At 40.2% G+C, this 25,290-nt stretch overlaps 1 protein-coding gene across 28 annotated transcripts in view; it reads right to left on the bottom strand.

The window, feature by feature from the left end:
- The window catches only part of ANK2 (ankyrin 2), a 359,385-nt gene that overhangs the window by 84,583 nt on the left and 249,512 nt on the right, over window positions 1-25,290 (bottom strand). For 26 of the 28 annotated variants that reach the window (XM_061443294.1, XM_061443134.1, XM_061443156.1 and 23 more), the window contains 13 exons: window positions 25,092-25,190; window positions 24,189-24,287; window positions 16,133-16,231; window positions 13,858-14,055; window positions 10,764-10,862; window positions 10,498-10,596; window positions 7,873-7,971; window positions 7,026-7,223; window positions 4,459-4,557; window positions 3,888-3,986; window positions 2,767-2,964; window positions 1,177-1,275; window positions 971-1,069 (listed from right to left, as the gene is read on the bottom strand). In XM_061443294.1, the coding sequence (XP_061299278.1) occupies window positions 971-1,069; window positions 1,177-1,275; window positions 2,767-2,964; window positions 3,888-3,986; window positions 4,459-4,557; window positions 7,026-7,223; window positions 7,873-7,971; window positions 10,498-10,596; window positions 10,764-10,862; window positions 13,858-14,055; window positions 16,133-16,231; window positions 24,189-24,287; window positions 25,092-25,190 (1,584 nt within the window). The remainder of the gene's footprint in view (window positions 1-970; window positions 1,070-1,176; window positions 1,276-2,766; window positions 2,965-3,887; window positions 3,987-4,458; window positions 4,558-7,025; window positions 7,224-7,872; window positions 7,972-10,497; window positions 10,597-10,763; window positions 10,863-13,857; window positions 14,056-16,132; window positions 16,232-24,188; window positions 24,288-25,091; window positions 25,191-25,290) is intronic. The other 2 variants (XM_061443285.1, XM_061443279.1) reach the window with 1 other exon arrangement.

Below are 25,290 nucleotides of genomic sequence, written 5' to 3' on the forward strand. Positions count from 1 at the left end.
GTACAGAGCTACTTTGGGAAAAAAATTCACCCCACAGGTCACAGCTGGAGACAGCAGCTGGCCACAGGAACCAGCAGACCACAAGCCTGCAATTTTCATTGGATCTTACTACTAAGTATGTCACCAGAAGTATTAATAGGCCTCTTCAGATTGATCCCAAAACATTCAATCTGAAACTAGTAGTGACTGCCTCAATTCTGCTTTAATTAAGCTGAAGCTCTGCAGCTCCTAAGTTAGCCTCCACTTTCTGGTAAGGGTAATGGGATGGTATCTGAGATGCAATATGCTGTTGCTGTCACCAGAACCTCTATGTGTAAACTCAGAAGACAGACAATTCTTGCTACAAAATGCATCACATTCAGCTGTTGATGTTCAACTGCTGAAGTCATCAGATTTTGTTCAGACCTTGGCTACAGGCAGTCAGGTCCAACATGTCAATAACAGTGTGCCCAGATTTCCCACCAAAAAAAAAAAAAAACAAAAAACAAACAAACACCAAAGCTGCATTCCCACACCACAGCTGCTTCCTTTCCCAGAGTTACACCACCCACACACTGATCAGTGGTAATTCTTCCCACTCTTTTCACAGCAGTTTGGAGAGAACCTGGCATCACCCTCAAAGTGTCTGAACGGTTACTTACTAGTTTGGCAGCACACAGGTATAAGCCATGTGTAAATGAAATCAGAAACAAGCGCACATTTCTTAGTTTCCAAGTACAAAGAAAAATAAACAAACAATGACACTGATTCTCTTATCCCCTTTTTTCATACTCCCAAAGAGTTAACTGACTTTTTTGTTTTGAGCACTACAGGATGAGATGTAGCAGTGGTCCGCTACAATCACCACTCACCATATTCTGACACCTACCACGCAACAATTAGAGTTTCCTAGTGAAAAGGTAAGTATTCCTAGTGCTGTGTTACCAGGCTCATAATAAAGAGCAAAAGCAAACAATGAAAAATTCTTTACCTTTGTTTTAGCATTGACATTTGCTCCCTGCTTGAGAAGAAAATTCACCATTTTGATGTTTCCATAGTGACATGCCACAATTAAAGGTGTATAACCAAGCTAAAATAAGAGAACAAATAAATAAAACTGCAAGCTCAGTGGAACATTCCTTTTACAAAGGTAGCATCCTTTGGCACACTGAAGACAGTAGCCACTTCATGATTTACCTTTGTCTGAGCATCTTGGTTTGCTCCATATTTTGTGAGTATTTCAGCTACGTTCACTTTATCCTCTTGAGCTGCAAGGTGTAAAGATGTCAGTCCAGTCTGGACGTGGAATATACAAAAAAAATAGAAGAAAAGTTAAGCTAAAAATAAGAATAAAGTCTATTTTACATGAGGAAAGAAATCTAGATTTTCCCACTCTCTCATCTTTAAAACATAAAGAGATCCTAACTATAGCTTCCAAGTATGAGTGGTTTGTTTTTTTTTTTTAACAAAGTAGGGTTGATGTTTCTCCTATAATTACATCACCATAATCACAGAGTAAACTTTCAGGCATCAGTGATCATGCGTGGATTTTATACAATAATGTCACTTGGGAAGCTGAGGAGCTCATTAATATATTAGGGAAGTACATTCGCTTCCCACTCCTCAGACAGGAAAGGGAAACTTAACAACTGCAAGCACAAGTCAGAGAGAAGAAAATAACTCCAAAAATAAATCCTATTCAAAGATGCCAAGGAAGTGGACACAGCTTTTAACTAAAAGCTCACTGTGATCATGCACAGAGCACTTGCCTGTGAACAAGGCAGGGAACAAATTCTGTAAGAGAAATGTAAATCACCTTCTTTCTCATTAGTTAAGTAGCATAACACAGTGAGAGACCTGAACCTTCTGACTTGTATGAACAAAAGCTGCAGACTTTTGACCTTAAGTAAGACTTACATATACGCCAGGATAAATCTAGTGACTTATAAATATCTACAGTAATGTGGTCTTTTTTTGAGGAATTTGTTTTCTATGAAAAACCTGTAACGTACAACCATAAAAAATAAATAGCAAAAAAAATTGGAAAGGTCCTCCATAGGATTTTTCTCCCTTGCTACTGTGCTAATAATGTTATTTTGTTATTTGCCAGATACTGTCAGTTTCTTCCATGTGGAAAGAAGGCCGAACGGTAAATGCATGAGGAAAAGCACCTTGCAAAAGCACTGAACTATTTTAGGCTGCAGCTCTCTGGTATCTGATATATGTTCTGAAATCTGAGGGTTGGAACTAGATAATCTTTAAGGTCCCTCCAAACCCAAACCATTCTGTGAATGCATAAAATCTACCCATGGTCCCACAAACTCCCGAATTTTACATTCTTCTTGCTTTGCATCTAATGTAAAATTTCAGGAATATATGCAAAACACTTGAGAGACGGCAAGGTTGCAGTACCACAGAAATACTGCAGTTATGCCTTCCTGAAGGTTCAGAAACCATTTTCTCTTTGTCTGCCTTTCCTCTTCTAACTTCTCTACCAGAGAACGGTGTTGCATCATTTTCCTCTGGTCATGGCAAATAGCTGCAGCTCCTCCTGTGTGTTTCCCAGGGCAGCTATTAGACAGTATGAGTTAACTGGTCAATCCATCTGCCAGTCCTAGAGATCCTCTTCTCACTTTTAGTCACTCCTGTTGTCACTTCTGCAGACTCACAAATACATACACAAGGAAGTGAAGCTGAGTATTTCTGACAAGCTGACATTAATTCCTACACTGCACTTTGCATCTTACGATATAGTCCCATGAACAGTACTTTGTCTTCGGTTTGTACCTTTGTTGCCAGCTGGATATTGGATCCTTTCTCCAAAAGCAAGGTCACCATGTCAGTGTGACCTTCTTGGGAAGCCAGATGAAGCGGAGTGACTCCCTGCTTGGTCAAAATGTTGGTCTCAGCCCCATAGTTCAACAGAGTGGTCGCTACTTGCATCTGATTCTTCTTGGCAGCAATATGGAGAGGGGTGTATCCATTCTAGCACCAGTCAGGGAACAAAATGAGAATAAAGTTAACACCGCAACAGCCACACAACCTAAGAAGCCAGGCACCACAAAATAGTATTCTTTTATGTTACCTATTACTACTAGAGATGAGAATTCATTATATTTTCAAGGCCAGACATGGCCCACATGGCCCTTCTATTGCATTGCTTTCTCCGCCTGTCAGCATCTAAACCAGAACAAAGCCAGCCTTTGCTCGGGTGGGCAGGTCTGTTCAGCTGATACTTCAGACAACCCAGGGTTCAGCACCTATATTTTGAGTGACTTATGTTGTAAATATTCACTTTTGACTGATGAGCAATGTTCTCTGTGATGGGTGCACAGTCTTCGCTGCATTATGCTTTTTCAGAGCATGTGGGTAGCGGTGCGTTTCCATATGGAGTTTTGATATGTGTGTCAGTCATGGAACCAGCTAGGAACAGCAAGAGGGAGGGAGGAATGAGATTTTTTTTGATCGAATTAACTACTTGGCTGGGTTGGATGGGACTTGGAGAAACCTGGTCTAGTGGAATGTGTCCCTGCCTGTGGCAGGGGGCTGGAACTAGAGGTCTTCAAGGTCCCTTCCAACCCAAACAGTCTGTGATTCTATGATTTAGACAAAGCAGAAAGGTATTGATGGATCTTTCTGGCAACTTTCCCACCTTTAACTGTTTAAGAGCAGGCTTTGCAGGGAATGCTCTGAGTCACAGCAAACAGCCCCCCTTGGAGGTGTTCGTTTGGCAGGCCTGTGCACTTCTTTAAAACGGGATCTCTATCAAACTAACCTACTGAAACTGTCGCTTGTGGCTCTCCCCATGCACCACACCGGACACCGCAGCCCTGAGAGGCGCATTTAACCGAGGGGTACCGCGGGTGAGCGCTCGGCTTCCCTCAGATAGGCGGCACGAACACACTCACCTTGGCGGTCGCGTGTGGCGAAGCGCCCTTCTCCAGCAGCAGCAGCGCCACCTTCTGGTTGTCGTAATGGGCCGCGACGTGCAGGGGTGTGAGGCCGTTCTGTAAGGGCGGTTACGCCATTAGGCGGGAAAGGGGAGGGGGTGCGTGGGATGTTACGGAGCCGTTAGTTCCTGAGAGGAACCGGAAAGGGGGAGCGGAGGGGCGTTAATGCGGGAGAAGCGGTGAAGTGGGGTGAATGTGGGCCGCAGGTCTCCCCAGAGCTAAGCAATTCCCACAGCATCAGAGCTGGTGAACTGCACCCCCCCCCCAGTTTATCCATTAGGATTTTGAGAGTTTGGGCAGCTCAGTGGAACTGGCACTTCCTGAGCCGCAGAAACGTGTCCACCCTCCTGCCAGGGATCTCACACACCCGGTTTTCACAACCTAACCCTCACCCTTTAGGGAACGTGACCCTCACACACAAAGCCAAGGCCACCACACAGCCTCTTTCTGTGTGCATGTTTCACACAGTTCTTCCCCAAGAAAGAATGCAAAATGCTGCTGATATTTTTCTCTCATTTCTCATTACTACCTTGCCAGCTGAGTCAGGAGAGGCACGACGCTGTAGCAGGAGCTTTGCCACTTCCAGACTCCCGTATTTGGCTGCCACATGCAATGGTGTGAATCCCTTCTGAAAAATTACAGGAAATAAAGAAGAGATGCTTGTGTTAAAGGTCAGGCTGACAGCTCTCTAAAAAAACTATGAAGACTAAGCACTCATTATTCCTATATTCCTACCACAAAGAATCAATAGCCGTACCTAGAAAGAGCATCATCTCTTGAAAGCACATTAAGAAGCGTAAAACAGAAGAAAATACTTTCCCTTGTGTTATTCTTCCCTACATATATGCAGTCAGGCTGGCAGACGCCCAGACATTTTCTCTGAAAGAGACTCTACTAGCAACATGCACTCTATTGTCTGCTGCGTGTGGGCAACAAAGGCACTTGTTCAAATTTCTACTCCAAACCAGATGGACTTTTTAGGTTCACATGATGACAGCTTCAGAAAGAATTTCCTGTATCGCTTGTTGCCAGCAACAATGAAACACCATCTAAATTCAGTGAGAAATGCTCCAAACTTTGTACTCCTACTGTAGAGGAAGTAAAATTATTTCTGTTTGGACCTTTGTATCCATACAGTCACCAAGTTCTGCTGCAGCCCCTAAACTGCAGCTAAAAAGTTCGCACCTGACTCAATGGCAGTGTTTTTGGCAACATCAAACATTGTCTTTTAAAGAGAGTTCTTTTCTATTTGTTTTAATAATGTTTGTCACTACAGCACAGGTGTAAGGTCTATGTCAAAACATGCTCTTTGTCTGTTCTTTTTAATTAAAAAAACAAACAAAACCCCAAACCCAACACGTTCATAAGGAAAATTCCTGGAGGCAAGACAGTAGGTGGCAGAATAAAATGCTGCCCTAACAGTAATTCCAGGGAACTACAATGATCTATTTTCCTGACACATAAGTGATACGTAATGTTATTATTTTTATTATCATTACAGATATGGACCTATTGGAGGAGTCCAGAAGAGGGCCACAGAGTTGCTCTGAGGGCTGGAGTATCTCTCCTGGGAAGACCGGCAGAGAGAGCTGGGCTTGTTCAGAATGGAGAAGACTCCAAGGACACCTTAGAGCAGCTTCCAGTGCCTAAAGAGGCTGACAAGAAAGCTGGAGAGGGGCTTTGTACAAGGTTATGTAGGATAGCACAAAGGGTAATGCCTTTGAACTGACAGAGGGGAGATTCAGATTAGACATTAGGAAGAAGTTATTCCCTGTGAGGGGGACGAGGCACTAGTACAGGCTGCAGAGAGATGTGGCTGCCCCATCCCTGGCAGTGTTCAAGGCCAGGTTGGATGGGACCTGGAGCAACCTGCTCTAGTGGAAGGTGTCCCTGCCCACGGGGGCTAGAACTGGGTGGTCTTCAAGATCCCTTCCAACCCAAATCAGTCTATGGTTCTATGATTAACATCTTATTCCATTAATCCCACCTCAAAATAGTTTCTGTCAGGAATGTCAAACATTCCTGGTTCACTAATTTGTAGATGTTTGTAGAGAGATTTTTCTAGTGGACTACATCTTCTCCTATTCATAATTATAAAATGCTCCTGAAGTCCTAAAGCAGTTACCAAAAAGCAATATGGGAAATAAGGAAACTGTTTAGTGTATTTTTAGCCATTCTACTGTGATTTAACAGCTGGATAAAAGGAGAACAGCACACATTCCCACTAATCCATGGATCACAATTTGAAAATTGCTGGTTTAGTCTTCCAAACCCTGGAAGACACCCACTGTTCAAAAATGTTTTAGCTCCAGCTGTAAAACTGGGTGTACTTTCTCAAGACCTAAAACAATAGTGAGAATTAAGTGAGTCTCAATCACATGTGATAAATTTGGAAAACATGTCTTGGCACATAGTTCTGTTCACAGCTGTCTATTTTCTTACATGTTTATCACTTTGTTAGGAATGTATTGGTAGACATTTTTTGCTAATAAAACATGAACAGTTCTGCAGACTTGTTTCTTTATAATCCCAGACAAAATGGCCTGTTGTGTCATATGGCACCTCATTTATAGAAGCACTGGAGATAGATTCAGCATTATTTGTAGCTGGACAGATGCTGACTTCTATGTTTCAGGAACATTCCTTTCAGCTAGCAACACCAGAATTATTTTACTATTTAATTAAACAAAGTATTGAAGAATAAGCGGGCCCATTCATTTAAAAAAAAAAAAAAAAAGAAAAAAACAAACAAAAAACAACTGTTAGGATGATAACAATCCTTTTTTTAAAAATTTTGTCCAAAAAAGCCCTACCTGTAACACAATGGGAAAGAGAGAAGCAAGGTATTTGTGTACATTTTAAACCTGCTGGGGCCATATATTTATCATGATCTGCATTTGGCTCTACTGGGAACCAAATTCCCAACTTCAGAAGACAGCAAAATGTGAAAATCATTACTTCAGTCTAAAGGTCACTCCAGGATCACTGTTAAATAAGAATAAAAGACCCAAACACGTTCAACTTCTCAGTGTGAAAGTGCATTCCTCATGAAACAGGCATGCGCTGTGCTACTGGCATACAGACATTTTGTCTTACTTTGGTGGACATGGAGTGTGAGGCACCTGCCTCTAGGAGAACAGATGCAACATCAACTTGTCCCTCTCTGGCAGAGATGTGCAGTGGAGTGTAGCCATTAGTAGTTGCAGCATCAGGGTGGGCCATGTGCTGTAGCAGAAGCTGGACGATCTCCGTCTTTCCCAAGCGAGAAGCAATGTGCAGTGGAGTCTGTTCTTCCTACAACTCAAATCGAGTAGATAATTAGCATAGGTAGAACTTAACACATAGGTAGAACCCTTAACACAACATCGCTGTTTATCCCACAGATCCAGCTATGCATCTGTCTGGCAAAAATCATAGGAAGTAATGGCCCCAACTGATCACAGGATAATCCATACCTTGTAACATCATACTAAGCAATAAACTATGGGACGATATTTTCCAAATGAGCTCTCGCTCAGAGACTAGCTGGGCATCAGTCCACTTGTGAGAGGTGATAAGTGATAGCCTTTACTTTGCTTGTGGCAGGGAGCAGTCGGTGTGTTTTGTGTTATTTTTAACTTTTTTCCTTCCCCTACTAAACTGTCTTTATCTCAATCCAATAGATTTTCTTGTTTTCACCCTTCAGTTCTATCCCCCATCCCGCAGTAAGTGAATGACTGAGCACAACTGAGCTGCTGATAGGGTCAGCCCACCACATGCATTCTCTTTGGAAGATTTATGCATGAACAGGTTAATGTTTTCAGAACTGTTTCTGGGTGTGCTAAATACTGAATCAACAGGTTTAAAAAAAAAAAAAAATTTGCTCCTCCCTAGCTGCTCTGCTTCAGCAATGTTTCTGAGTACAAGAAAGCCAAAAAAAACCACATTTAAGCAGAACACCTACCCTGGCTCGGGCATCAACCAGGGCCCCATTTCTCAGGAGACAGCGAACAACTTCCACCTGCCCAGCACGTGCTGCCATGTGCAATGCAGTTTCTCCACGCTGCAGAAAAGCAAAACCATTTCAGTGTTCTAAACCTCCATGACAAAACAGAGCTCTGACAGTGTAAATTCCCCCCATGTCAACACATGCAGAGACCTGCCTTTCCATCAGCTGAGAACCTGGCTTCCGACCCTGGCTTATGGAAATTCTGCAGTCACACATGTTCCTCAGCTTTCTACGTAACAGTGCATCAGCTTGTGTGCTGTGCAGGAGAGAAGAGTATATCAAGCTTGTCTCTCTCAAGAGATTGCGAGGCATGTGACCCTCAAGATGGAAGGGGATATTTTTCCAGATGGTCTCTTCCTGCACACTGTGTGGAGCTGGAAGCATTAAAAGGCCTTGCAATGGCTTTGCACAACTGAGCCAGCATATGAAAATGTGTAAAATCTGTGCTCGGCAGCATGGCTCTGCCTGCAGGCTATAGAAAGCATCTTGTTTGGAAAAGCATGGAAAGTCTTTTGTAGCCCACAGAATTTGGAGGAGAATATGAAATTTTGCAAAGCTGACTGGAGTGATGTGGAATTTCAGATCAGGATAACGATGGCTACAGGATGATACACATTTACATCATTTACTTTTTGCACAGCTTTGCCAGGCAAAACTGGAATTGAGTATTTCTTGACAATGGAGTTTTTAGCTTAACTCTGCACTGTTCAACATTCTCCAGGATCACTGTCCTAAAGTGGACTAAAATAGTCCCTGTGCAGCTGGTACATTAGGCAGCGAGACAGTTCCACAACAAGGAGCTTTGCATTTATCTATATGTTATGACATAACACCCCTGGCAGTGTTCAAGGCCAGGCTGGACAGGACTTGGGCCAACCTGGTCTAGTGAAGGTGTCCCTGCCCATGGCAGGAAGACTGGAACTAGATAACTTCCAACACAAAGCAGGCTGTGATTCTACGACAACACAGCAGGATCGACTACTTCTTAGTGTTAATTGTTCCTTCTCCTTACTCTAGATCTGTTTTAAGGCTTTTACCCCTAGCACTACCAAGTTAAACTGCAGCTGGCACAATGAACACCCTGCTGTGTTCATTTCTCAAATGGACGAGATCGTTTGCAGCAGAATCAGCAATCATGTCTTTTTCTCCTTCATCTACACGTAGGAAAAGAAGCAGCCTGAGCTTGCCTACTAGTATGAACTGCTAATTTAAGCAAATCCTCTTCACCAGGAGTTGATTTATCTTGTCATTTTAAAATTAACATTGTATTAACAGTTGTGATTAGTCAGACAGCAACAAAAAAATCCCACAGCCCTAGCTACAAATTTTAAAAGAGAATGTCATTCATATAAACTTCATTACCTGAAGAATGATCTGTTTAAAATGCAAATAAGGTTTACATTTCACACACTATAAAGATCAAATTTCTGTAAAGACCCTTTTGTACTTGAATTAGCAATGCAGTTTAGTTTTTGGAAACAGTTAGCAATTCAATTGGGAACTCCAGCTTACCAAGTAAAACCCAAGACCCCTGTGTAGAATAAGTTGTAACATGTTAAACTGTGCATACAGATGTCTGATAACACAATACGTTTAATTGCTTACAAGATGATTCCTTGTTGGCTTTCACATCATCAATAAATTTTTTATATAAAGATTATTACAAAGTATGAAAGCAATAAGAGACTTTGTCAAGGAAAGTCCATTCAAATGATTCAAGCAAACATCTCAGTGTGCTCAACATCTTTCCATATTAGATTTTTCTAATTGAGAGAAAACTCATGAGTCCACTACCTGGATTACTAGATTTTTGTTGGTTTGTTTTTGGAAACACTTATCTATAACCTTATTGTCTGGTAAAAAGCTGCTGTCAAAGGATAGGTGGTCATAAGTTGACTGACAAATTTGAACAGTAAGATACCTGTGAAATACAGCTCAGAAAACCATCATGTTCTTCTAGTTGTTGTTATTCTTGGTAACTAGGCTATTTTTGGTATACAAACACTGATTTCTATGATAAGTCAGGTTCTGCATTTTGTGTTACCTCCCAAAGGTGACATATTCTAGATTTAAGCATGTTCTTTCAAAAGGCATCACTTCCTGGAATTTCCTGTGTGAGAGGAACATCTTGAATTTAGCATTTTTCCTTTTTGTTTAATTGTTAGAGTTTAAGTGTCTTATACCTTTTCACTGACACAAATGATGCAATTTCATGGCAGCCAGTAAAGCTATGCAAGTAGAAATTAGAGCCATTTAGGCTTAAATTTCATCCTTCAGAATGGAAACACAGTCTTCCCTGTGCCTTGGATTATATGATTTTGTGATGTATTTGATGAGCTTTGCCTGTTTCTAAGGGACACTCTGCCTACCCTAGAAGAATACATGAAACCACAGATGGCTTATAATGCATAGACAATTACCATTTCCCCAGCTTCACTAAAGGTGCTGGAATAATTTGTCCTAAATGCAACAAAGTCATAAGGAATCATTAAAATGTGACTTTTGGTTGAGCTATAGGGTAGGCCAGATCCTTTTTGGAGGAAGTATTGCACAGATGATTCTAGTCAAAGCCATACTCACAATGTTAGTGACATCAGGAGAGGCTCCGTTCTGCAGCAGAAGGAGGACTATGTTCAAGTGGCCCATAAATGCAGCCACGTGTATTGGTGTGAGGCCAGACTGCAAAACAAAGCAAGAGCAGTTTTACTCCTCTGCACAGGCGTAGGGAAGGGGCTTCTTCTTTTAAATAAGACATAAGTGAAAGGCACAATAGGAGAGAGAAAAAAGAAAGCAAAAAGGGGAGAGAGAGAAGGAACGCTTCTTCAGGACATGAAACATTTTTCTACCTCTGTTATAGCCTGGATTGAAGCCCCATATTTCACCAGGAGTTCCATGACTTTGATGCGATTTTTCTTGCAGGCAATGTGCAGTGGAGTAAAACCATTCTGTGCAAAAGATAGTCATGTTAGTCAAAAACATGCAGCTACGCTTTTCACACAGCTCCATGCTGGTGCACTGGGAGCAGATGTGTTAGAGTACCAGAAGCATTTGTTCTTTAAGCACAACAGGTTATGAATTACAGACATTTCCCAGTAATCTGGGGCAGAAAAAAGCAGCAGTGCTGCTTTCTTCTCAGGCAATGGAGAGAAACTGAACTTCCACCTCCAAAAACCAAACACAGACATGACTGTTCTCATTTCCTAGTGTATGCATGCACACATGTATGTACGTGGTTCTGAAGGCTGTGCACATGTGTATGTGAGGATGACTTAAAGTGGTTCCCAAGTTTGCCTAATACAAGTAACATGTAAGAAATCATAGTGATCAGTTTGAATCACTTAGTGTCTTTGGAAACGTACAGAGCATATTTGATACCTCTCTAGGAAAGGGACAGAGTACTTCTGGATTGCACCTTACTTTGTCATTTTAGAATATCTTGTAATCCAGGCACCTTATTTATTGATTTTTACATTTATACATGCATTTACAGTACACTGTTTTCATGTTTGTGTGTGTGTGTGTGCACATTCTGTGAGGTATCTTAAATAAATGATCACTCCTTCAGCCATGGTTTCATGATACAGTGATCATTCTTGAAGTATCTGTGCCCCTTCTTCCTTTAATTCTGCCCTGCTGAGTCATGAAGCAAGGGTGCAGTCCTCATCCGGATTTAAAAATAAATGGGGCAGAGACAGGAATGAATTAGGAAAGGAACATCTTAAATCAGGAGTGCAACCTAGCATTTTGTACTGTGAGACAAGAATTTTAGTGTTGTGATTGCCATCAGTACACACTCATTTCTTTGGAGATGCTTATTCAGCAAGATTGGAGCCCAAATCAAAGTATAACTTCATTCATATTCTGAACTGCACTACAGGCTTTGACTTCAAGATTTTTCTATGTGCTATTATAGTTAATGCAGGTTAAGCATGTGCCTAAAGCTAAACAAATACATTATTCACCACATGTGAACATTTTAGTAAAAAGCACACGTAACATTTTGGATAATGCTGAAAAACTGCTGTATTTTCTAACGAAAAGGATCAGTGTTGCTAAACAATCAACTAGCAGTAAACAAAACTCATCAGTGAAATCTTGGCTTGTAGGAAGGGGCATGTGACATATTATTCTGCAGTCAGTTTCTGTTAAGGGAAATGTTAATTACTGGTTGATCTGAAAGTGCTTTAAAGCAGATACAAATTGAAAAAGCTAAGAACTCATATAATGCTTGTACCCTCAAATCATTTTGCAAATATTAACAATTTTTTTTAAACCTCGCTGAAAATGAATTATTTGTAAAATTTATTCCATCCCAGGACTCTATTGAATATTATTACTACTATTAGCCTTCTACAATTTCTAAAGAAGGAATCAAAAACATTAGCTATTTTACCTCCTGCACAGTATCTCTCAATGTATTTCTTAGGGGGGTTACAGTTTCAGAAGTTTCCATTTTTCCACTTTACTGCCTGAGCTGATTTCATTTCACTACTTCTACTTAAGTGAGGAACAGTTTGTTAGGGGAGAGGAGAAGGCAGAAAAAAAACACCCGTATCACTAATAGAAATTACAAGCATCATTTAATGTATTAAAAACTATAAACAAACCAGAGGTGACAAGTCCCTGATGTGAGAGGAAACTGGGGAGGGAAAACAGTCTGGAGGAAAGAGAGCAGAGAGATGGCAGCCTGAGGGTGTTCTCCTTTCATTTCAGGTGTTTCTCTGGGAGGAAGGGAGAGGAGGGAAGGAACAGGTGTATTTCTGGTTATGGAAGAAAAGAAAGACATGGGGGCTACCATATAACAGGGAAGGGGGGGTAGCTGAGGAAAGTACAGCTAAAGATAATGAGAAGACTGGCAAGAAAAACAGGGAAGGATGAAAACAACATCAAAAAAGGTCAAGTGAACATGATACTGAGAAAGACACAACAAGAAAAGCTAAGAAAAGGAAGGATTTGCAGGTATAGACAGGCTAAGAAAAATAAGAGGGCAGAAGAAAATTGCGTCAACATACAAAGTCAGTTCCAAGGAAGTAAGGGAAGTAAGGGACAGGAGGAGCCTTCACAGTAAAACACAGGGTCATACTTAAGGCAAGAAGCTGGGGAAGACATCAGAGCAATGGAAGTTCTGTGGAGGCACTGAATACAGCAGGCAGTTGCAGACATCTTGCCATGCAGAAGTATGTCAACTGTTCAGTCTATTTCTTCTCCCCCTGCGCTGCCACCGACACCCCCCCCCCCCCGCCCCGCCGACTGTAATATATTGGTACTGTAACTTTCATCCATCTAACAGTTCATAGAGAGATTTCCCATTAGTGAAAATTGGAATCTTGTATGGGTTGGGACAGATTAAAGACACTTGAAAGCTTCAGATGTTCCTGAAACCAAATAGGATGTTTTTCTCTCAGTTAGGGGACAGGGGTCTGATCAGTGAGTGAAAGGAATCATACTTGTTTTCCTGTAAGCATCAAAAGAACTGGTTTTTGAAAAGGAAGAAAAGTAGCACCTAACAGAGGGGAATGTCATAATTAGATAAATGCAGAAATATTAGCTTTTTATATTTTCTCTATGCCAATTAACTTACTGATTTGGGTGAAAGCTTAGAAATTATTTGTGTATCCTATCACATAGTATGGAAAACCAAACTATTAATGCAGTAAAATACCAATGCCTATGTTAGCAGCAACTAGAAATGGCTCTGATTTTAGGAACTCTATAAACTGCCAGGCTTGACACTACAGCCACTTCTCATGGGACATGTTCCCTGACTAGGCCTAGGTTACAAGATATAATAGTGGCAACCAGCAGGTGGGAGAACCTCTGTTGTAACTGCAACTATTTGAGGTTGTTGGGAGTTTGCTGATAATTCTAACTTCGCTTTACTGGTAAGAGCTACTCATCTGCCCTGGAAAACGTTACACAACACAGATGGGAAAGGTTTACCAGAGCACGAGCATTCGGATTTGCTCTCTTGTCCAGAAGGAGTTTGGTGACACGATAGTGGCCACAGTGTGCAGCCACATGGAGGGCAGTCAGGTAATCCAGTGTGACATCGTCCACAGGAGCTTTGTGCTGCAAGAGGTGTTTGACGCACTCCACATGGTCCCCCTGGGCTGCCATGTGAAGGGGAGAGAGTCCATTCTGTGGCAAAAGAAAACAGAACAGTAACTTCCAGTAACTCTCAGATTGTGGCACATATTAGAAGGATGCCATTATGAGTTTGCAGAATCCCCCTCTCACCAAACCAGAGACACATCTCAACAGACTGGAAGAAAAGATGGAAAAAAAAAAAAAAGCTATAGCCACCCTTTCATTCCAGTAAATACAGACAAATTTAGAGGAACATTATATAATTAACTAAAAATCTGAATTTAATCAAAGCAGAAGAATCTAAGGGCCTTGCCTCATGATTTAATAAAACATACCTTGACCTTTAAAGACAGTTTTGGGGATACTCATTTTAACACTAAGACACAGATTCCATGCTAATTAGAGGAAAAGGTCCTACTTACCCATCATGTTTACTAAGGAGCTTTTTCTTTTTTTTTCCTTCAAGTGTACAATGAAAAAATTAATTATATTGAAAAACCCAATCCATGAACTGCTGGGAAATGATACTTTCAACCACCACCATAGTTGGACCTTTTATTCAAACCATAACACTTGAAGGGCAGTGGAAGCAGAACCTTTGTAGCCCTGTCTGGCTTTAATACATCTTTTTGTAAATATGGAAGTCCATGGAAGGTAAACAATTAAAAGGTAAGAGAATTATTGCTACTAATATGTAAAAATAGTTTTAGTATTTGTATATTTATCTGTCTCCAGTTTGTAACCATCTGTTTGAGTTGGAGGAAGTTGCATTTAAATCTAATTTCATTGGACATGCAATAAGGGACATAAAAATTACTGCACACCTAAAGATAGATTGTAACATATAGACTTGAACAGATAACTGACTTGGTGTGCTCAAACTGACTCTTTGAGCACAAACTCAAACACTGATTCAAACAGGTATGCTCACTTCGAAGGAGAGAATTATTCACTAGTGCAGTTCTGCTCTGCTCAGTCCTCAACACAGTGGGGAGGTCCAGATGCTGCCACAGGAATGCTGGTAGTTTGTCCTCACCAGCAACATCTGCCTTTGAATAGCAACATCTGGGAATCCTGCCTAGAGAGTGCACAATATATGTGGCAGGGTCTGTTCTTCTGAGCCTCACTGCCTCTTAGTGAAGTGAGGGTGCTGACACATGAAATTCACCTTCTCCCACCAAAGGAATCAGTGAAACGATGAAGAATCTTTCCCTTACAATTCCTATCTCCCTGTGGACCCCTCCTCCATAAACAGATGACGTGGGCTAGTTGGTGCTATTAAGGTTGAATAGCTTGAGCACATCCTTATTTGATAGGCTTGCAACCCAGAAATAACACCTCCTGAAGATTATCAAGAGAACTATCCTGAGGCTCCAATAAGGATAACTATGGATCACAATCCACTAAGTGCCCTTGTTTGAGCAATAGGATGAGGGAGTGGGGTCCAGTAAACAGTACAACAGTCTTTAAAGCGTTATTTGTTTAGCCCTCCTGATCTTCCAGGGGACCACAAGCATGTCATTACAATACTCTATTCCACTGGTTTACAACTAATGATAAGAATTGTCTGTCAGGCACTCTGAAGTGCTCTCAGTGGGGCTCACTCTTACCCTACAAGTATCTTCCACTGATTAGTTTGACTAAAGTGACAGCATTTGTAGGAAACAATCCTAGACATCTGCTTTTCAGAAACCATTAAGAACATACTAAAATAATTTTCCAACTCTGAAATAGTCCATGAAAACAATTAGGAGAAGCTGCAAGCCAAAGGTCCTAGTTAGCTTAGAGGAAAGATTGGAAATCTATACCAGGAATTGTCCACCAGGAGTGACTGACCCGCCTTTCTCATCTAAGAAAGCTCTTAAGAGGCAATAAAAGCAAAGCGCTTGCTGTAGCACTGTATACCATGTGTTTAGTATGATGTTACAGAGAGGGGCAAAGAAGTGTATAATGTTTCATGTATTTGGAAATTATGTAACAAAACCTTAATCTGGATCATTCTACCCATTAATACATTTCCTTTGGGAGAATAGGAATGTTCCTGTCATCTTCCTTGTCCTTTCAGTGACATTAAAAATGCTGTGGAAAGTTACATAGACCTGTTAACATATTCTAGCAAGACGCACACCTTGGTCCGTGCAAGCAGCGGGGCACCGCGTTCCAGGAGCAGCTCCACAACTTGGTCATGTCCACTTCTTGCAGCACAGTGGAGTGGAGTGAGTCCATCCTTAAAGTAAAAGGAGGGAAAACAAATGAGCACATCCCCAACTGTCCATCCTAGCACTCTGAGGAACACTGTTCCAGGAATGCAGCCCCACAAGCATGTGAAAAAGCTCTTTTTTTTGACTCCTAACTGAAGCTGGCTCCTCAACATGAAGTTTCATCCCTGTTGTTCCTTGCACCAGTAAAAGTCACTCTAAGGTTACAGTTTCAGAGGGAAGCCCTACTATGTGCTGAAATCTCTTACCAAAGAGGATAATGGAAGCATGAATTGCCTCCTCCCCTCCTTCTCCTCTGCACAGCTTTGAGATTGTATTGCCTCTCCCTGGAAAATATATGCTGGGCCAAAGATGCTCCATTAACCAACACTTGTCCTTTTGATTGCATTTGGTGCAGGGATGAAACAAAAAATGTTCATACTAAAAAATTTATTCTAGAATATTTTTATTTCTTTTTTAACAGGCAGCAGAACAAAGAAAATTTCAAAACAGAGAAAGAGAAAAACAAACAGAACAAATCCTTTTGTTTCTGAGATTGAGTGGTGAACAAGAAGCTAACAATTCCCTGCTAAAATTGCTCTGAGACCACCAACTCCACAATATTTTTTCCATTGTGGAACACTACCCTATACTGAAAGGCTACTCGGTATGATCACAGCAGTGGTAGCAAAATAAGCGTCAATGAAACATTTTGATTGGAGAGTACATTCTAGGTAATTCTGCCACAGTTTACACTTTATGCAGAAAAATACAACAAAAATAAGGCAAGTAAAATGGTTGCAAAAAAAAATTGTTCTGAATGACAAAGAAAATGCTCAAAATACAGAAACCCACATTTTCATCTCTTTAGACCTTGATCTTGTTCAAGCATGTACTCAGAGAAGTCAATACTCATTCATAGAGATAGGTTTATAAAGGTGAAGTAGTAATAGTTTTTAAACACAAGAAAAGCCTTCTCCTTTTGAGACACATTGCCCATGTCAGATGAGGGAGATACTATCATTCTAGGGTGCTTTCTGAAGAATCCAGTAACAGGACAATTAAAAGATGAACATATTGATCAGACTTTATTACTTAGAGGTTAAATAAGTAGCAAAAAAAATGGCCCTAAGTATGAGCTAGTGACCTACATAGCTTCATACACAGATGTACTGTTTGATTTGCTGGAGTTTGGAGGAAGTCTATGTCACTACATTATTACTTGCACTACTATAATCTTTAAATTAAAAGTAGCTCTAGACTGCACAGTGCCATCACAATTGTAACACCATTCAGGCTATGCAAACCTAACCTTCTGACACTCTGCAAAAGGTAGTTCCAAGAACCAGATCCTCAGTTTCAAAAGCACAGAGCACCTTTCTGAATTGGCAGTGCAACAAAGCTCCTAAAAGTCTGCAGGGAGGACTTCTTCTCTGTTATCTATGTTCCCAGTGAGTTTTCAGAACCACTGAAAGGGCTGGGTGTGCCTTGATTGATACTCACTATCATAGAGGTAAAGTCATCACTAAATCCCATGGAAGCTTTCAATGAAATTCAACAGATGCAAGATCAAATCTGCCAACAGAATTCAAGGTTGCTCAGCACCTGGCCAACTGGGTCAATGAAAGGGAATTTTTTCTGTGCTGAAGCTTCAAAGAGCCCCAAATCAAGTCTTTATATGCACAACTGAGGTCTATTTTCATCTTGCTGCCAGAGGCATTCATAAACATAATTCCCGCTAGCATTCTTAAGGGGAGAATATACCCCAAAATGTATTTCTAGGCAAGATATTTGAGATTTCTGTCCAGTTTCTGACCTTTTGTGCTCTACATTTTTAATCAATGTGGGAGGTTCACTTTCCCTACCTGCATAGTCACTTTCATGTTATTTGATTTAATAGTACAGAAATAGAAAGGAAGAATTGTGTGAACCCTTCAGAAAAACAGGACAAATCCCCAGAGGAAGAAATCAGAATTAAAGCACAAGGCAAAAAGCACATTCACAAGGAAGACCTCCACAAGGAAGTCTAGCTACAATAGAAATAAGAACTAAATCATTAGAAATCATAATTTCTCCTCTGTCCTTACAATTCTCTCTAAAACAAGGGACAAAAAATTGCTGTGTATCCTATTCTATCCTTTCATAGCTTTTATAAATGCATCATCATTTACTGTCTGTGCACTTCTCAGCAGGAGCATGAAGCAAAATGCCTTGCATCTTTCCATATAGCCCTCTTCTTTTCCCTCTTTCTGCCCTGGGGAAAATATTTCTATATTTAATAGTTTAGATTTGATTTTTGCTCATATATTTTCTTCAAAGATGAGACAAATTGCAAAGACAGAGCTGTTGTAGTAGAAGGATTAGTACATAACACAATGAGCACAAGCTGACATTAGCCACTATTAGGAGACACACTGGTGCACCAAGTAAGTCCTCTTCTGCACCGTTATCCACCTGCAATAAACCTCAGTGCTCTGAAATCTATTGAAGGAATTTGCCTATGCACTTCTTTAATCATTCCATGGCTAACTGGTACATCACAAAAATTGAAGAACACATACTGAACAAAATATCAAACGCATCATTTGACAGGACATACAACACCGGGCCAAAGAGACACAGACTTGGAAGCACAGATAATCGATATTCCATAAACACAAAGGCTGCCATGCTGGGAGAAAAGGAATTCAGCAATTTTCTATTTTAAGAAGCCCAATATTTATCTCCTCATCCCAAGGAGTACATAATGGAGATAAATGGAATTAAATGTTTTCATCTGGCAAATGACATCCTGCACTGGGTGTTCTGTCTTGCACATGTGGTACTCTGCTGGTTCATGCTTTGCAATGTAACCAGTGGCTGGATGACTGTTAGATATGACACTACAACCCCCTCTGTGTGTGTGGAAGCCACCAAATTCCATCTCTCATAATTTCCTCTTAAATGGCTTTCAAAATAGAAGGTAAATTTTTTTCCTTGAAAATCAATCCCTGGTAATATTTTAATCAAAGATAAATGAAGATAGATGACTGGGTATTTTCACAGTGATTAAAATACTTTACTTCAGCTTTCCAGAGAGACTGAGATAATAAGAAGCTATGCTTACAAGAGATTCTTAATGGGAAATCATGTGGGCAGCGTCTCAGTAGAGGGGCAGCTGCACACACTGGTGCTTATTCGAATGAAGGCCGATAGCACATGAACATCAAAGCCCAAATTATCAAAGAATTCTTCTAAACTGCAGCCACATATTCTCATTTTTGTAAGGGTAAACAAACTGTTTACAGTATTCTGTACGTTGGACATGCAAAATTGTCTGAATTGTCTCCACAAATAAAGGCCTTTTCTTTCCTTCATTTTTCATTACTACTAAATCTCTTCTCTTTAAAAATGAACAAGGCAAGGCTCCCTCTTGCTCAAAGCTCTCAGAGTCTTGGCAGAATTAAACACGCTTTAAAGCATTCCTCCAGGTCTGCCATCCAAAGTACAAATTTAAAACACAGCAAAAAATATATCACATATTTGCTTAAGTCTGAAGATACTAACTTAAATCATTCTAAATAACTATCTATATAGCTTGCTTAGATATTCTGCACATCTTTTCCTTCTTCCTTGCAAACTTTGTATGAATTCACTACATTTTTAATAGCAAATATCTTCATTGTGATTAGGTATTTATAATTTGACATTGCTTTAGAAATGGCAAGAACTGCAAATGAAATATTAGTGCTCTGTGCATGCATATAGACTCAGAGAAAATGTCACAGCAGCATTACTGCAGAAAAAAAAAATACTGTAAATGTAGCACAGTGCCAAGTGAGGATTAGGATCCTGCTACAATGGCTTTAAGGCAGGAAACTCACTGCTATGTGGAAAGAGCAGAGTGCCGGGCCTGTTTTGTTAGGATGCTTACATACAAAAGGAGACATGATTACAAACAAATCTCAGGAGGTTCCCAGAAAGAGTGTTAAGGGACATTCACTTCAGCACATTCACCAGAAAAAAAACAACTCCACCAACACCAAAACAACAACAAAAAAAAAATCTGAGTTCCACACCCCCACCACCCCCCCCCCAACTCCTTCCTTTTCCCATCTCTATGACCAACCTTCTACTTCTTTCAGCTCCAGCTGAGCTGAAAGCTGAGCTCCTTTCTTTTTCAGGGCCCTTCTCCAACCCAACTGGCACAGCAGACTTTGTTCCCACCATTACCACATCTACTACCCTCTCCAGGTCCAGCTGCCACACTCCAGGCACACAATATGTGTACTTTCCCCACACAATAAGCTTTCATTCCAAGACTAGATGCTCTGTTTCATTCTAGGGATTTTTTTACAACTGTAAATATTCTGGACAAGAACCTGTGAGAGGAGCCTAAAGAGAAGTCCCAGAGCAAGAAAAATTTCATTTCAATGTTTGCAAGAGTCAATAGAAAGAACACAAAATTTGTGACAACTTCAGCATCTGAGACAGGTGAACATGCTCCTCACCCCCTTCTAAGCGTGTTTGCATAGACCACAAAAGTGGAAATACCAGTAAGGTAGCAAAGGCTTGTGAATACACTGTATTTCAAAAGTAAAAAATCATGCAAATCTGAAAAAGCCTCACATTCTTGTTTTGTTGTTTTTTTTTTCCTATACAATTTATATAGAGAAATGATAAAAATACAGATATTACAAAAACTGCATTCAAAAAGAATACACCTAAATAGTAACATTTCAATGCCCTTTCAATTACCCTTAAATAGTAACATTTCAATGTCCTGCAAACCCTTACTGTTACTACTCTACTATATACTTTATTTTTTTTAATAGAAACATCTATATTTTGGCCATGCTAAAACTGCTCTGCCTTAAATGCTTAAAATAATTCTCCCTGTAATAATCCTTATAATGGTTCTGGAAGGCTGTAAATCCTTTCCTCCTCTCAAAGTGAGAGTTGGTAATTGCCACATTTCTCTTGACCACATCACCTACATTTAATCATAAATTGAGCTTTCCACCATCTTTTGGAGATGTTGCTTTAAAGAACAAGTTCCTGATTCCTGACCACAGCCTGTGGCTAAATATAACTGGTGTAGATACGGAGTTTCCATTTTTGCTGTAGATACAGCATAAAAGAGAAATGAAATTTCACATTTAAAAAGCTTATCTAGTAGCTAGTTGAGGAAAATGGTAAAAATTGCCAAAAAAAAGGAATTAAATATTATTTTAAAATAAGTGCAGCAAGCAGATTTAGTAGCGAGTCTACATCTTCACACTCTACTGAGAAATGCAATAAAATTTCAGCAAATACAGAAAAAATAAAAATACGTAATTCCTGCAATAAGCAGGGCTTTCCTTTGACATGCAACATTAACTATGGAGCAGTAGGACACATGCATAACTCCCTCCCTTTGAAGAGGAAGTAATTTTAAAATTTTTATCTTTTTTTTTTTTTTGACAACATGGGCTCCTGATGGATCATTCCAATGGAACACTTCCAAACACAGAAGGATTTCACAGATCAGTTCAGCGAAACTGAGGCTCATCTAAAATCTGTTGAAATAAGGTTTTGCATCTTAATTTATGCATCATCAGATGGCATGTGACGAAGCAAGTTAAAATTAAGCTGAATGAAAGCAATGAGTACTTTTTTAACCACAGAGCTTATTTTGATTTGGCAATGGAGACCAAGAATAAAAGCACAAGCTATCCGACAATGAAAGATCCCAGTAGTATATTTAATTCCACCCTTTTCTGTTTTTACTGGAATAATGCAGGTGTTCCTCAGAAGAAATGAAAAAGTGAGTATGGAAAGGCGAGCATGTTAGTACCGAGATGGAGGAGGCCTTTAACATACAAAACACAAGTATGCATGGCATGCAACACCCAACCTACCTCTTCCATACCCTACATACTCACGGCCATAGCAAAGCACACAAAGCATGCGGACAAAGCCAAGGGAAAAGAAAAAGACACTGAGACGGTATAAACAGCTGGCATGAAGACAAGATCACGCCACAGAGATGCTGACGGCAAAACCAAAGCTCTGGAATCTTCCCCCCTGTCAAGTACAGACAGACAATCACCACCATGTGCCTTTGAGCAGGAAGAAGGCATAGGATGAAAGCAAGAGGAAGCTGCTGAGTCTGTTTAAACTGGGATATGTGTGTGCTTTAGGATACCTTCACGGGTTTTCACAGTTTTCTTTGTGCTGATAGTTTTTGAGCTAATGTAGCAGCTGATAAAGGGCAGGAAGCCAAGACAATGAGAAAACTCTAAAATTAGCACCATCCACCTAAACTGGGCAAATTCCTATTCTTCCAGTTTCATTCACAACTGCACACCAATCTTTGCGGGTAAGCGGAGAAGGGAATACACCTTGACCTCTCAAAATCCAACACATCCTTTATAATCACCTGTGCCAGCTTGTCTGAAGCAAGTAACTAAATACTGAACAGGAAATAAGTGAATTCAATACTCTCATTCCACAGGCCAAATGGGCCATTCCTGTATGACTGCTCTGCTTACGAGTATGCGGAATACCCTGAATGCAGTGTGTTACTACCCTTTCAAGCCTCTTTACCGTAAGCTTTTAGGCACCTATTGTGAAAAATTTGACCAGGGATGATTTGTTGCACACCTTCATGAGAAGCAGAACTTAGCATCATCTTTACAGTTTTAAATAGGCAGAACTTTGTAGTTTAAAAAAAAAAAAAAAAATTTAAAAGACAAGAGAGACGTCATTTCATAAATAAGCAGAAATCAAAATCATAATCACATACAGAGTTCCACAATAATCACAACCGTCTTCCTATCTTATCAAGCAACAAATGGCTGGTGTAATTAATATCAAAGTGACTGCAGAGGCTGAATCAACCAGAAAGGTAGTTGACTGCAATATCCTCTACCTTTCTACTTTGTTAAACAAAACCTCTTACATCCAGCTCTAAACTCTCTGTTCTAAAATACTATTACTTGGAGACACAATTTTGCAGATCAGTAATTAAAGAACAGCAGCTTGCAAGAACAAGTCTTGTGTAGTTCAGTCCACATAACTGACTCCAATACCCCATTTGAAATAATTAACTCTGCCCATATAAATTGATGGCTTTTTCTTTTGTCCTGGTTGATTGCGAAATCATCCATAAATAGAGAATACAGTATCAATGTGGCACTTCAACAAGACAGCTGGAAGAGTCACCTCATTCTCTGCAGTCAGTTAGTTAGAAGAGGCGAGTGGCTGCTGGCACAGAGCAGGTTACTTGTTCCCACTCTTCAATATTGACTCTTCAATAAAGAGTGACTGGCAGCCCACTACAGCAGTTTTCATAAGGCATGCTATGACTGACACACATATTGAGGAGTCTGGGGGATGAAAGGCTTAGCTGAGTGCAGTCCTTCCACTTCCCACTGCTGTGCAGCACACATGTTCTCATGTCACCTGAAGCTCGACCCATCAACAGGCTTATTTCCTCAGAATGATCAGTTTCATCACATTTTTACTTCTATCATGTAGGTACATTATACAGAGACTAAAACAAATAGTATTTCTGTCTCCTGTTGCCACCAATGTCTGTCATTCCTTAAGCAGAAAGCAGTCTACACAAAACAAATAATCTGAAAACTAAAGGTAGGATTCCAAATTAAAAGAAAAAAAAAATCTTTATAAATTATTTTTTGGAGTGGCAATTTATATTTTGTTCATGTTTCAAAAAGTGTACACTTGTGAGGATCAATTTTTAACATTTCTGGAGCTGTGTTAAGCTGAACTTTTGGGGTTTGAGTCATTTATAACAGTCACATCTAAAGTCTCACTTTCAGAACAGGGAACAAGACACAATTACTGAGGTTGAATTCCTAGCAATGAATTGTCATGTTCCCAGTCTCTGGCTTAAAAAACAACAATGAAAAAAAAAGGAAAAAAAACAATCCCACCAAGCAAATAATCCCAATCCATTCCCAAAAAGGGACAAAATCATATTCAGGGAATAGAAAGACTCACCCTGGTTTTGGCATCGATCTGCCCTCCACGATCCAACAAGAGTTTCACCATGTTTGTGTTTCCCCTTTTAGAAGCCACATGTAGTGGGGTGATTCCATTCTACACCATGAAAAGAACAAACAATGAGCAGGATGAATTTGAAGGCATATAATGGTGGTGAATTTGTGTTCAGATCACAGAAGATGAGACCATCACATTGTAGAGAATAAACAAAAAATATGCATGAGCATCAGAGCTAGGTATACACTACAGAGTTAGTAATTCCTTCCTAAGCAAAATTTGCTTGGGTTTTTTTAATAAACAAAGCAGCACATCTGCCAAAGCAGTGAACATCACAGTCCCAGGGTCAGACAAATAGACAAACATATATCAGAGTTCCAATGAGTCAATATTCACAAAACACTGATGCATTTAAATCATCGCAACATACACAGGGTACACAAATGCGCGACTCCTACATGAAGGAACTTTCCCAGTGTAATGCCAACAGCATAAAGGAGTAGGTCCTGTTTAGGGTGAAAGTCCTCACAAACGTTTGTATGTGAAAATAAAGTAGTATAGTAAATACTTAATATTGAAAAAGCCAATAAATCCTCATCTATTTCTGGAGGACGCCTAACTGACAGAAAAGCTGAAGTGAGTTGGCACATTCTGAGAATATCAGTTTTATGGAGCTAGTCAAAGGAACCTGCTTCCTTCAACTGGGAATACTGGTTGCTACTCAACTCCCAGGGTCCCTGGTGCATTGCACTGAGGCAACCTTAAAGAATTACTAGAAAAAAAAAGACATCTTTTAACACAACAGAACAGAACTTCATTACTTTACTGCTCACTTACTCTTGACTCAGAATTATACAAAGAGACACTCCCACTTTCATAGTAAGAAAAGAAAGAACTCCATACCCTTGCTGTGAAATCAACTGCAGCTCCTCGGTTTAGCAGCAGTGTTGCCACATTGACATTTCCATAGTGCGCAGCTATGTGCAAAGGTGTAAAGCCACTCTACAGAGGGAAAGAGCGCTCATTATAGAAATAATTTTATACAAGACAATTGGCTTCACTAGAACTGGATTTTAAAAGCTGCTGGTAAACAGATAGCGCC

Source organism: Pezoporus flaviventris, unplaced genomic scaffold, assembly GCF_033815535.1.
Source record: "Pezoporus flaviventris isolate CSIRO_AGI_PZ_B2104156 unplaced genomic scaffold, CSIRO_AGI_Pfla_v1 ptg000002l, whole genome shotgun sequence".
In the NCBI taxonomy this organism is placed as follows: domain Eukaryota; kingdom Metazoa; phylum Chordata; class Aves; order Psittaciformes; family Psittacidae; genus Pezoporus; species Pezoporus flaviventris.